At 43.2% G+C, this 13,428-nt stretch overlaps 1 protein-coding gene across 1 annotated transcript; it reads right to left on the reverse strand.

The window, feature by feature from the left end:
- Window positions 1-2,226: 2,226 nt before the first annotated feature.
- ankef1a (ankyrin repeat and EF-hand domain containing 1a) lies at window positions 2,227-13,295 on the reverse strand (the record flags this gene model as incomplete). Its single annotated transcript, XM_079180185.1, has 10 exons — window positions 2,227-2,382; window positions 2,834-2,989; window positions 5,529-5,677; window positions 5,946-6,172; window positions 7,075-7,906; window positions 8,197-8,320; window positions 8,626-8,775; window positions 8,952-9,151; window positions 12,483-12,644; window positions 13,103-13,295. 10 exons carry the CDS (start codon window positions 13,293-13,295, stop codon window positions 2,227-2,229), a joined length of 2,349 nt encoding a protein of 782 aa, XP_079036311.1.
- Between the last annotated feature and the right edge of the window lie 133 nt (window positions 13,296-13,428).

Consider the following 13,428-nt stretch of genomic DNA (forward strand, 5'->3'; position numbering starts at 1 on the left):
GCCTCGTTATGAATGGCTCTGCTGAGCTTCCAGGGATGTTTTCTCTCTGTTTCTCTCTGTCTGTCTGTCTATCGTCACATATGTGCGTGCCTCCTTCTGCCTCCTCTCTCTGCTCTCATTCCTCTCTCCTCACATCCCTGTCGCCGGTGTTGTGACTATGTATATTTAAACAATCCAGGCCCTGTGTTACCAACCTCAAAGCCGTTACAGCCCCCCAATCCGTATATTTGATTATATAACTGCGTCCCAATGGACCTTGAGCACACTGCAATCTAATTTGATCTGCTGATGGTGGTGGTGATGATGGGAGTGTGCGATGGCAATGCGACATTTAACACAGAAAAGCGTGTCTGTTTCCTCAGATAAATCCTGCTGTGGACATCCAACAACTAAATATAGGATCCGGACACAAAGCCACCCTGAAGCCATTCACGTAATCTGCTCATCAAGGCAAACTTTGTACATTCTTTACCATCTTATAATGACATCAGTATGCTCTTTTCATTAAGACGGGAAATGCCGTTTCCCTTTTCAAAGCATTCGGAGTGGCTAACATCAGAAGAGTGAATGCACACGGCTGCCATTTTGATGTCTTTCTGTGCTAGATACACCGGAGCTCCCTCCAAGTTCTATCCTCTCCCAGCTTAATAACCAGCCAAACCCGCTGCAATGCTAAAATGACCAAACAGCGCTACACAGTGGCTTCAACACGGAACTGCATCTGGCCGGAGAGCGGTTCTTTTTCTGCCGGCAACTTGATGTTTTGCAGCAGTGACATCAAACTGAACTGGACGAGCGTCTGGCTGCACTGAGAGTTGATCATTTGTTGAGTAAACCGGTTTCTTTTGTGTGACTGCAGCATATGTCTAAGTGCGCGTTTCACACGCTGTAAAGAATGTTCCAGTAAGGGAAGATAAAGACACAGACAGCGTCTCATCAGCAGCTTCTAACAGGCTCCACACGGTTCTCACTGCAGCTCCAGCACTGCAGAGTCAGGGGAGGATTTTAACCCAACTTCCTAACTGCAGTATGTACGTACAGTAGAGCTTCCCCCTGTAGTCTGCGCCCAGTTAAGTTCAGTCACAGCCTGTAACACTCAGACTGTTCTTCTTCGGATGCCTAATGTCATGTCCATCTAACTGGGCCCACTAACTGCTTGGATCATTTGACCAAGTCACGCAGAGCAAGTGTTATGTGATTACGCTCTTAGATGTTTAAATGATCAGAGCCCATGCACGTTGTAACAGGTTTGGCTTGCTGTATTCATTCCTCCCCCTCCCTGATGAGCTTCCATATGTAAGTGATGAGGCTTCAGCAGAGTTAGTCTAATGAAGTTTAGCAAATGTACAGCCTTTTTGGTTCATAATTCCCTCTTAATGGCCAGTATGAACAGTATGAACAGCATGTAAAACCTGTTTTGACGTTCATATGGACACCTGACTGCTGAAGATAAGAGTTTAAAAACTGTCAACCTACTGTATCTTTTAAAGGTGCTCAGTATGAAATCTATTGCTTTCACACGGCTCTCAACATGGCAAGAGCTCAGCCGGCGGCAAGCAGCGAACGGTGCTCACAACAGCAACAGTGCAGACGGAGCTAACGATCACATGCACTGACATGCACTAAAAGGCACATGCAGCCGGAAGAGTGACTTCATTCTCTGCTCAGGTAGATATTACTCCTCTATATCTTTACATAGGTAACAGTTGTTTGATGATACAGTAATGCTCTGCATTAATATAGAGAACCTTTGACTTTCAGGGTCAACATGGCTCTCACTTTAAACCAGGCTGGCACTACAGCAGCCCCCAGTTGGGTATTTATGTACAAAATCTTTACATGTTCCAGGGTATTAACAAATATATATCTGTTTTATTTTTGTTTTGTTTGACAATATACAAACAGTGCCTGCTGAGCATTGTGGGCATACTGTACAGTACCTTGGAAACGTCTCCATTTTTAGGTGAGTATTCACATTCTTATTAATTGCATGAAGTTGTCGTGTGACTGTTAATAACAACAGATTAGTGTGATGAAATCATACATGTACTGTCCTTCAAACTATTTCTGACTTTTTATTGGCATTGTTCTGATACTGAAGAGGTTTAGTTACATGATGTCCGACTATGTTGATTAAAGCAGCCGTAATGATAAATAGATTAATACGGTAAATCCCATGTCTGTAATTGTTACAGAGTGTCTCTTGCTGCCTAACCTCCTTTCGGTCTAGTCTGTGGTCATTGCCGGCTCCAGTGTTTTCCTCTGCATGTTCTGGCTGAAAGGCATCATGAAGTCGTCCAAGTCCACCTTCAGGGACAAGAGCTCCTTCCGTCTCTCTATCTTTGACATCAGCTGGCTGGTGGTGGGCGGCTTCCCCCAAACCTGAGACAGGTCAGGCAGGAGAAAGTCATGAATAGAGATAGACAGAGACAACTTGATGTAATTACTGAACTCAAGTGCACTGATGGGAACACTGTGGGCAAGTGTGCAAGAGTTAACTCCGTGAATCACAAGCTTCTGTTGTTAAATTACCATTAAGAATGTTTCTGGACTGGAAACATGTTCACCTTCAGAAATGTTTATTTGATCGCAGTATATCTTGTATATCATTGGTGTGTAATATATGTGCATAATAGGGCCTTTAAACATTTGCGTAATTTGACCCTATTCAACGGCAAAACATCTACAACAACAAGGCTGAGCTCGAAATGTATCAAAATACATTTCACAGGCAGTTTACGGGATATTTTGGCATGTTCAGACAAGAAGTACTAACTTGTGTTTATCAAGCAGACGCTAGAGTCAACCTCCAGTGAATGGTGATGAGCCCTACCGTTTTTGGCACAAAGGTGATATCCACGGTGTTAGTTTTCCCCGCCGTAATCCTGGTGTTTTGCAGGATGACGCTTTTGGAATCCCTCTGAGGAGGAGTCTTCCCCGCTGTTGCAGAAGATGTCTCTGCGAGCGCTGAAGTTTCTGCAGTAACGTCCTGCAGGGGACAGCAAGATTTTTCAGACTTGCCTTATTTTAAATCAAGTACTCTGTGCAGGTGCTACTAATCAAAGGTCTTCAAGTGTTTGATTCAGCTCACTCAGAGAGAGAGAGAGGTTACTGAACAGGGCTGGAAGGGTTTATCAGCACCAGGTCAGCCAGAGAAAATGAAGGGTAAGATATGTCAGCTGCTTGTCAGAAGATGTGTCCAGAGCAAAGTATTCTACAAACAGTCCTGTACTCACAGTAAGACACGCAGGTCTCAACACTTGAAGGTGTTTTTTCTGAGTCTATGGTAGACCACTGAACTCATTGCTTAGTCAGTCCAAGAAATGCAGGTTTTACATTTTAGAGTCAACACAATAATCCCTCCATCATCACCTCTGGTCCTTCTCTACAGCCCAACTTACATTTCAGAATATCAGCTTCCCTTCTATGTCTCAAGCTTGTTGTGGGTTTAAACTCTTGGGGTATTCAGTGAATATTGGGCCGGTCGACATCAGCTGATTCATTTGGCCGCTGTCTGGACATTCAAACAGTGAAGTAAAGATTAGATAAGCTTCCAGCTTTAAAGGCCCAATGGGTGCCTTTACTGTGGTGTTCACTTGTTTTGAAACCCTATAATATTTAGCTGACACACAAATCCATTATGCAGGAAAGACTTTATAATGTTGAAGAAATGAGGTTAAAGATGGTTAAAAGATAATAGTTTAGTCAAAGAAATTGGTTTAACCTGTCTGTGATTGGATGGCCTGCTGGCGGGCTGCCTTTGGCACAGGCATCATGTGAGACTATAAAACCTGAGGAGTCAAGCACTACTATCTCACGCTCAATTGTAGGTAATGACGGCAATTTTCAAAGGATTCCCTCGACCTCTCACCTCAAGATATGTGAATGAAAATTGGGCAAAAACCATGCAGTCTTTTGCATGCAGTATACATTTATTTATATATATATATATATATATATATATATATATATATATATATACAGTATATATAGATATATATCTATATATCTATATATAGATAAGTTATTCTCCCCTATTCTAAAATACTGTTTGAATACCTATTTATAGTGGGGTCCCTAAAACCTACTGGAATTGCAGAAATTGGGTATGACTTGAAAGCTGGCACTCTCGTGGATCCAATGAGCCCAGTTCTATTCATGTGTGATGTCATGTTTTCAAACTCGACGTCACCGTATAAAATGACCTGCTGTGACCTCTACGATGATCACAGCCCCGTGAAACTTTGCAACCACAAACTAGAGACCAGAGGTTAAAGACTCTAAGACGTTGTCTGACTTTGACAGTAGATCATTATGAATTATGAATTATTATTATTAGGAATTATGACCATATTTTACGTTTGTGTCTGTCTCATTTACAGGATCCTATTTCTTACCAATTCAGTGATGAGTTTCACAGGTTCAAAGCCATGTGTGAGTGTTACATTGCAATGAAAAGCATCTAGTTTGACTTAAGGGTGCATGCAATATTTACAGCAATTGTGTTGCTCATAAGTTCCATTGGATGTAAGTTGAATAGGCTCATCAGTTTCTTGTAGTAATGAGTGAATTTTTGTAATTCAGTCATCAATTGTCTTCATCATTTATTGCAGGAGCAGACAAAGGAAGTGGTCTATATCGCCCCTGTGCTTGTCTGGGTTATGATAAAAAATGCTCAGTGGGTAGACAGCTCCATATTGTACCTGTGTGCAATTTATTCTGTGGGATGGACTTTTTCTTGCTCCCCAGAATTGCTGCTTGCAGCTATATTTAAACTGTGAGTATTCCTGAGGAACTTGTGCTACAGCATCACCTGCTAATGACAAAATCAATACATTTTGTCAGATTTGGGCCTGATTCCTAATAGGAAATGCAAATTGAATTGCTTGCATGGTCTAGGTGTAACATAAGACATCTGGTCTAGTTTGCTTACAAGTTGCTGCCTTAGAGTAATCAGATTTGGTTACAGGCTTAGGTTCCTCATGCTGACGGAAGACGCTGGAGTACACAGATGAAAAACAAGGGTGGGAGATTACCTCCAGTCCAATGTTGGCTATGTTTTACTTTGATATCCCAGCCTGCTGTGTGACAATGGCAGCCACAAAGACCACAGTGAGGGAAACAATGCAGCGGCCGTCTCTTCTGATGGTCTATCGTCACCAGCAAAGAGCAGAAAGACCAATGTATTGGAGCAACATCAGCATCAGAGTCTGATGAGTCGGCCTGAGACAATAAACAGCGCTGATGATACTAGTTAGCTTGCTATCGTAATCATGTCATTTTGCTCCATTTAGCTATGTGATGAGACGATACTAAGTTGATAGAAGCAGCCTGAGGTGTACTGACTGGTAGGATCGGAGGTGTCTGATAGTGATTGACACGGTTCTTTTTCTGAACAAGCCTGAATGTGTTTTGTGGACAGTGAACAGTGAATTAGGAAAAGAGCGAAATTTAAATTTGAAACATAAGGGAAACAGAAAAAGTTGAAAGCCACAAGATGGAAGATTTTAATGCAGTTACTTGGGTACCCTTGTCTTAGCAGGTTTAGGCTTTTGAGCTTTGCCCCCCTTTCCTTTGGCTGTCTCCTTTGTTTTGGGCAGAGAGTCCATCTTGTCTTTGACCAAATCAATAATCCTGGAGTCAGCAAAAGCTCTGGCAATGTCGAGGCAGTTTTGTTCTGAAGGGAAATAAAATATGGTCAATCACATGACAGGACAAGTCACAGTTATAACCAGCTTGCCTGAAAGTTGAAAACTTATTATGAATTCATAGTGTGCACTGTAAACCAAATCTACTGGCTCCTATTGTCTATGTTGCTTCCTCAAAATTTTATGAAATCCAATTCAGTTATATTTCCCAATGTTTATTTTAATATGTCAAATGAAATGTATTTAAATATTAGTGTTTTAAATGAACTTCTATGTATTTTAGATGTACAGTCAAACCTTTCTTGTTCTCTGCATTGACACTGGCGCCCGCCTTGATGAGGAAGTCCACACAGGAGGGTCGAGAGCTCTCGATGGCCCTCATGAGGGGCGTGCCTCCTCCGAGGGCCCGGGCGTCTACGGAGGCCCCGGCCTTCACCAGAAGTTCAATGAGTTCCACTTGGCCAGCGTGAGCCGCGTGGTGGAGGGGCGTCCAGAAGAACTGGTCACACACATTGACATCGGCCCTGTCAGGAACACGCGTGTTATCATGTTTAAAGGGCGTGGGCCTGGTTACACACCGACAATACAGCAGATCTGAGAAGTTCTCCCAGTCGAGTTAAAAGTAGTCACAGGGTATGTCGATTGTTTGTCTTTAGGTTACATTTGTTTTAATACATTTAGCTTGTGATTTTATATCCAGGTGATCTTAACACACTAACCAAGGAGAGTAGAATTGACCTCTGACCTCACCATTTGATGAGGAAATCACCGCTTAATAACTAAAGACGACCTGTTCTAAAGAACTCTGAGACGCTGCAAACAAACTGGAGTTTAATGAGAGCGTTAAACTGACAGAACACAGGCTGGCTTTTAGTGGCTGTTTCCACAGCAGCCATTTGACAAAGTCATAGCAGGTAAACACGGGTGTAATTGATCAAATCAATTATGGTCCCATTCTCTTCAGTGTGTCACAGCCATTGAAGTGAGCCAGCATGCACAGTACCAGGGACCTGGCCCACGAAATGGAACAGGGCCATACTTCATGTTTTTAAATACACCTGTCAAAATGGCTGCAGTAAAAAAAAGGCCTATTGTGAAGCAGTCACAATGTGTTTGTCACTGACGTTACCACTGACAGAGATAGACCAACAGCTGAGAATGGAACTGGTTTTGAGGCTCAGTGGAGCCGAGGGGAGCTGTTGATTCACTGCAAGCGACCCCTTTCAAATTGTCACCTTGTTTTCATGTGGGTACTATTCAAATATTGATAATAGCTGCTTTAAATTCACATTGTCGATAACCCGTTTCACTAAACAGTAATAATCCTCACGAATGTAACAAAGAAACACATCTGTATTGCTTCAGTGGGAAAATCTTTGCAAATCTTAACAAATACAAATAAATAAGAAAGCGTGATGTTTCTCACCCCCGACTGAGGAGATACTGAGCCACCTCGTATTTGCCACTGGAGCAGGCCACCATGAGCGGGGTCTTGTAGAACTGGTCTTGGACATCCACAGGAACCCTCTGATTGAAACCGAGGTCCAGAGACTCCAGGTCTCCACTTTTCACACAGTAGTTGACATTGACGTAGACCTTCTCTGGCTTTTCTACGTACCATCCTGAGTCATTCATTAGGGGATGTTCTGGCGGGTGATCGCGGTCGAATCGGCGGATGTCCGAGCAGTTGCAGTATGTCTTAATCATGAAGTCGGGTGGGCCTCCGTCCGGTCGCCGGGGCATGAGCTCCGGTGGGACGGTGCAAATGGGCACGGGGAGGACAAATTTACCCTTCTTCTTGCCTCCTTTCCCTCCCTTTTCTCCCTTTTTCGTTTTTGGCACATAAGAGGAGAGGAGGAATGGTTTCTTGATGTACTTGACACCTTTGATGAAATCATTAATGTTGACGTAGCCCTCTCTCCCCTTGCCATGTGCTGTGATGACCGTATTGAGCTGGTCTAGTTCAACCGGAGCTTTTAGTTCTTCCAACACTGAAATAAACCTCTCGGCAGTAACTGTGTTCTCTGTGTCCGAGTTGTTCTCAAAGGCTCGCCGTAAGTCAGCCTCGTGCTCGTGAGACCAGTCGTGGAGGGTCAGGCCCCAAAGATCTGATGTGGGGATCACACTTTTGGATTTTTTGCCTTTCCTCTGTTGCCGCTCTGCTTTCCTCAGCTCCTTGGCGGCCGCTTTGTGACCGGCCGCTTTGGCAATCTGACGTGGCAGCAAACCTTCCTGGTTCTTCAGTTTGGGGTTACAACCTGAACATCCATCACAGTTTTAGGGAAAATATAAACACATGGTAGAATTACCTAATTCAATTTGGGACAGTGTTTGCAGCTGCATACTCTACGACTTTCTTCTCTTTTTTGTTGAATACTTGACGAGAGAAGACAATTTTATTTCCTGGCTCTGCATGTCTCTCAACAGAGATTAAAGCTTATAAAACATACGACTACAAAAATAAATCTGTCTTGACCCTGTGATGGCATTAGTTACCACAGAGCTATCTTTCTCAATGCAGGGTTAACGTTACACTCTCTCTCATCACCTCTCTGTGCCAGGAACTTGCAGCAGTTAGCATTGCCCGTGGCGGCGGCGTAGTGTAGGGCTGTGCACTCCTCGATGTTGATCACACCCATGTCTGCTGAGTATGCGGACAGCACCGGAATCAACTAGAAGGAACACCACAGAGCAACACATAGAATCTTTAATCTAAACTCCCACTGTTACTAATAGTAACTGCTGTAATTTGAGTAATTTAAATTAGTTCAGAAAGCCAGAAAACTAGGAATAAAAACAGCTAATGTGGGGAGACAACAACAGCTCTACTGCTTTTGTTTGTATTTATTATTACTTTAATTATATATACTGTATATATATATATATTAGCAATTAATCATATTTAATGTTTTTAATTTAATATTATTTAGTCATTTTGATAGTAAAAAAAGTCACATGGGATGAGCTCCTACTACACCTCAAAAAAGCCCCCCATGGTGGCATAGTGCAGTGCTGTGAGGCGTTTTCGATCCAGGGCGTTGGGGTTTACCCCTTTCTTGAGAATGGCTCTAACGAGCTGCAGGGAGCCCGCCTTGGCTGCCTCCATCAACGCCGTGACGCCGGTTTTCTGATGAGAAAGAGGGGAGAGGAGTCGGTCTTAGGTTAAACAAACAGCACAAAGAACTTCTCAGCTGAGAATATTTCGGCATCACGCTATGTTGTGTGCTCAGATCCCACACACTCCATTGCCATTGCCTCAGCTCCCACAATGCCTCGGTGTCAGTCCCCATTGTATTTTTTAACCTTATTTGTTGCGTTGGGGTCCGCTCCTGCACCCAGCATGATGAGACACATGGGGGTACACTCCTGGGCTTTTTCACACATCAACTGGAAGACATGAGTCCCCTGCGCTGACACATTGTTGACATCCGCCTGGCTCTTCAGAGCCATCTCCAGGCAGAGGGTGTGACGCTTGGTGGGGTAGATGCAGTAGAATAACACGCCTAAAGAGAGGCAGAGGGATCAAGGCAAATGGGAGATATATCTGACTGACATTCAGCTTTTAAATTGCATCTCAAGAAGAGATATTAATATCAACATTATCAAAATAACTTCATAAGCCCAATAGCCATATAACCACATAACCTTCGTTGTTGACAGTAAGAAGTGCTGTCGCCATGTAGTTTTTTTGCGGAGGAGTCAATCACAATAAGCCCCGCCCTAAAGCATCCCCTGCTTTATGGTCTATGTGACTAAATGGACCATCATTTACTAAATCAGTGGTTCTCAAACTGTGGGGCGCAGCGGTATTGCAGGTGGGGCACGGGGGGAAATGCTGAATTGTATTCATACCTTCCAACTTGTCACTTTTCGGCGAAATTCGCAGTTTTTAATCAAAATATATCATGCATTTGAATCATGTAGATCCGTAGAGTTTTTTTGGGGGGGGGGTCAACTGGCCTGCCAGCGTTTCTCAGATTGGAGTGAGACGAGGAGAAAAGGTGACGTAGTGATCTTCACAATAAAACATCTTTGATGTGACGTGTCGAGTCTTGGCCAATCAGCGTAAAGATGTCTACAGCGTCTTTCCCTCCGTTACAGTTTAAGTTACGTTATGTTTCGCTAAAGTTCAGACTTGCTGGGTTAAGTTAATGTTCACTGCATGCGGAACTTTGTGGACTGTTAACGTTCGTCATTATCGCGATTTAGGAGGAAAAAACGTAACGTGATGAAACATGCCCCCGCCCCCCCCCCCTCCGTGTTCCGGTTCAGTTCACGCGGTCACTGGTTAACGTTAAACCGGAATACCAGCGGATCTGTTTGCAGGTTGTTTGTTTTAACTCAAAGTAGAATGAAAGGCCCAGATACTGATGAGATGATGAGGTCAAAGAGCTTCAGGAAGAGGAGGCTGTTTGTGTAGCGCATCTTGACGCAGCGCTGAGATGTGAAGGAGCTGGGCCTGGATAAAGGTGGAGCTGGGCCTGGATAAAGGTGGAGGTCTAAACAGACGTGAGTACAGCTTCCTGCTGTCACAGTATTTTAAATACATTGATAAGACAGAGTATGCTAAATGCAGCCTCTGCTCCAAGGAGATAAAGTACAGCAACAAGGGCTCACACTGACACACTGTTCACTGTGATGACCACAGACAGTCATTTTCTCATAGACTTCTATACAACCAGAGGAGTCGCCCCCTGGTGGACACTAGAGAGAATGCAAGTTTTATGACACTTCCGCATCGGCTTCACTCTTCAGAACTGGATGTTGCCGCCTGGTTGTTGGTCATACCTCTCTGTCTCTTCCATTGTTTCCTGTCTGTCGCTACTATAACTATAAACTGTCCAATGAAGACCAAAAATATTTAAAATGATAATAAATAATGATAATATTTATATTTGTGGTCAGATCAGAGCAGTCCATGTAAAGATGTATGAAATGTATCATTTTGTTTGCATTGAGTGTACAATAGAGAAATAGCTTCTTAGCTTATGGGCGTTTTGTAAACACACTATAGTTTTAATGTTGCACTGAGGAAGCAGCCCACCCAGACCTCTATAACACTGAGGATAATACAGGCAAACGTGTGACTATTGAGGCTCAGCCTATGGGGGTTAGGGTTGGCTATGAGTGTTGAGACTGGGCCAAACTCGGGGAGTGCAGGAAGGTATCAGGTTACTCAGCATGTTTCACAGGTGGGGATCACCAGTAGAGGTTGATCTGTAATTAGATGTACCTACGCGGTCTGACGGACACGTGCACACATCCTCGCACTGTGCACAAGCGTGCGCACACATACAGGTGCAACATGCATTATACAAAAGCATGAATTCATGCACACATTGCACACGTGCATATACTTTTCTTCTCACTGTAACTCAAGCTCTCTCTTTCTGTCCCTCTCTTGTTCGCTCACTCTCAAAAGAATGTTGTTTGCAGTAATCGATGCCCCGGACACTGTAATTGGGATTATTATCACAACTGGTTTAACAAGGTCCTGGAGAAGAACTTAAGGCTCGCTGACTGGACTTGTCAGGGATACAGCCTCCTCATCAATATCTAAACAGAGGCACCATGCATTTTCATGAGTTGTGAGACAAGGTAAGGCATCCACAGCGAACCTGCTGGACTAACTTAAGATGGGAAAACAGCTCTATTAGAGAAATCGACACTTCAAGCTCAAATGAGAATACATTAGTGGAAGGGACGCTGTTCCGTTACCTCACATACATTTCAAGGATCCCCTTCCCAAATAAAAAAAAACAACATGAATAAAAAAGTATGAAAAAATCAACTGGGCTGTAAATATGTGTTATGCCTCTGTCAGCTGTAATGACAGGGTTGTCTCCCACGTCACTTTTTCATTTAAAAAAAACGATTTCATTTTGTGTCACTGCATCAGTTAGCTAGCTAACATCGGCAACACACATTTGTCTCTACCTGATGATGATGCTGTGACTGGCGTGGTGATATTCACACATAGCTGGTCATTGACATGCTTTCTTTGAATTACTATGTTTTTTAATGTCTGTGAATTCTTGAGGACATTTAGATATAAAGATAACTAGCTTTGTAAAATTCTAATTTTCTTATTTTAATTGAATCTTACGGTTTGTCAGTACCTCAGTCCTGAGGACCACTCGTGGGCCCCGACCCAGTAGGCTCCCCAAAAAGCCCACTTGTCTTGTAAAAATCCAACCAGACAGTTCAGTTCTCCATCAGTTTGAGAATGATATCAGTTTCCAATTGTTTTTGATATTTTCATATATATGAGATTTGATATGAACGTTGAATTAATGCGCACGGGCCAATTTTGTTCTCACCACCATTTTCCTCAAACTGTATCTAAATAGTTCAATTTGTATGTTTCAGCCCACAAACTTTATATCAAGACTCTTGCTATAAAAAAAAGATTTCCATGTCAATAAAACTACTTGATTAATAAAGTATTAAACTAACTGTGCCAAACGCGTAGGAGAACTTTAGTGGCGAACGCAAAAACGTGAAAACATGAATGCCCCTATGTAGAGCCAGTGTTTGATTTGTCCGTTCTGGGCTCCTGTAGAAAATGGCGACCAGCTCAGTCAAGAGGACCCGCTCTGTATTTAGATATAAATGGCTCATTCTAAGGGAACAAAAACACAGTGATTCTTGTTTTCAGGTGATTATACACTAAAGAAAACATACTTATTAACATTATATCCCATTTCTGCCAATAAATCCCCATTAGTGCTACACATTGTTCCTTTAAAACAATCACAAATATGTACTACCCTGCTCTCCCCAAGTTTATTAGCTATATGGCGACATGGCAACGCCTGGCCTGCTACAGCTCACCTTTGCCCTCAGTGTCTTGGAGTCTCAGATTAGCGTTGCTCTGCACCAGCAGTGCCATTATGGCATCATTGCCCAGCTCAGCAGCTAACATGGCCGGGGTGAGGCCCATCTTGTCCTGGGTGTCAGGGTGTGCTCCCAGGGAGAGAAGGAAGCTGACCACGTCTGTAAGGAGTCAGGAGGCGTACAGAAACAGTCAGGACACTGAGGTGACCTCTTTTTGGGGGGTTTGCAGTACGTTCTATGAACTGCTTGATTTCTCTTTAAAATTGTACAGTAGCCTTGTGTACATGCTCTCCTATAAGTCCTGGACATTAGTAAAGCTGTGCAGCAAAAAATCCAAATTGAATCTATAAATTCAAGAAACAACTTATTTAAAAAAAAAAGGGATTTTGGGTATACATCTAATAACGTTACAGTAAACTGGATATTTGCAGTATTCAAGTTATGTAAACATACTGACTGCCTAAATCCATTGCTTTCAAATGTTAGCATGTACCAAGTCGTGGCTTCATTTGCAAAGGATAAAATGGGTACAGCAGGCCAGTGCAGCACCATGTTCTCACATGTTCTCTTCAAACAGAAAGTCTATAATCTGACGGAGTAAAGAAGAGGCCCATCACCCTGATTGTTGGCTGAAACTGCCACGTGAAGAACCGTTGTGTTGTCTTGCGGATCACTGAGGTTGATGAGGTTTTCCACCCCGAGGTTCACCATCTTCTCTATATGCTCCTTATCCCCTTGATGGACGTACTGCAGCAGGCGGTAGATCTGAAGGACCTGCAGGCGGTCCTCTGCTACTCCGCCACTCATCATGGGGTCAGAAGGGCTGGTTAAAAAAAAAAGAATATATAGAAAAGGAGATATGACTTCCTGACACATATGTAGGCATACATGCTGACGACGAAGGGTGGAAGCAAGCGGCCCCTTTCCCAGCTGCAATGTTGAC

The sequence above is a fragment of the Pholis gunnellus genome (genome assembly GCF_910591455.1).
Source record: "Pholis gunnellus genome assembly, chromosome: 19".
Lineage (NCBI taxonomy): Eukaryota > Metazoa > Chordata > Actinopteri > Perciformes > Pholidae > Pholis > Pholis gunnellus.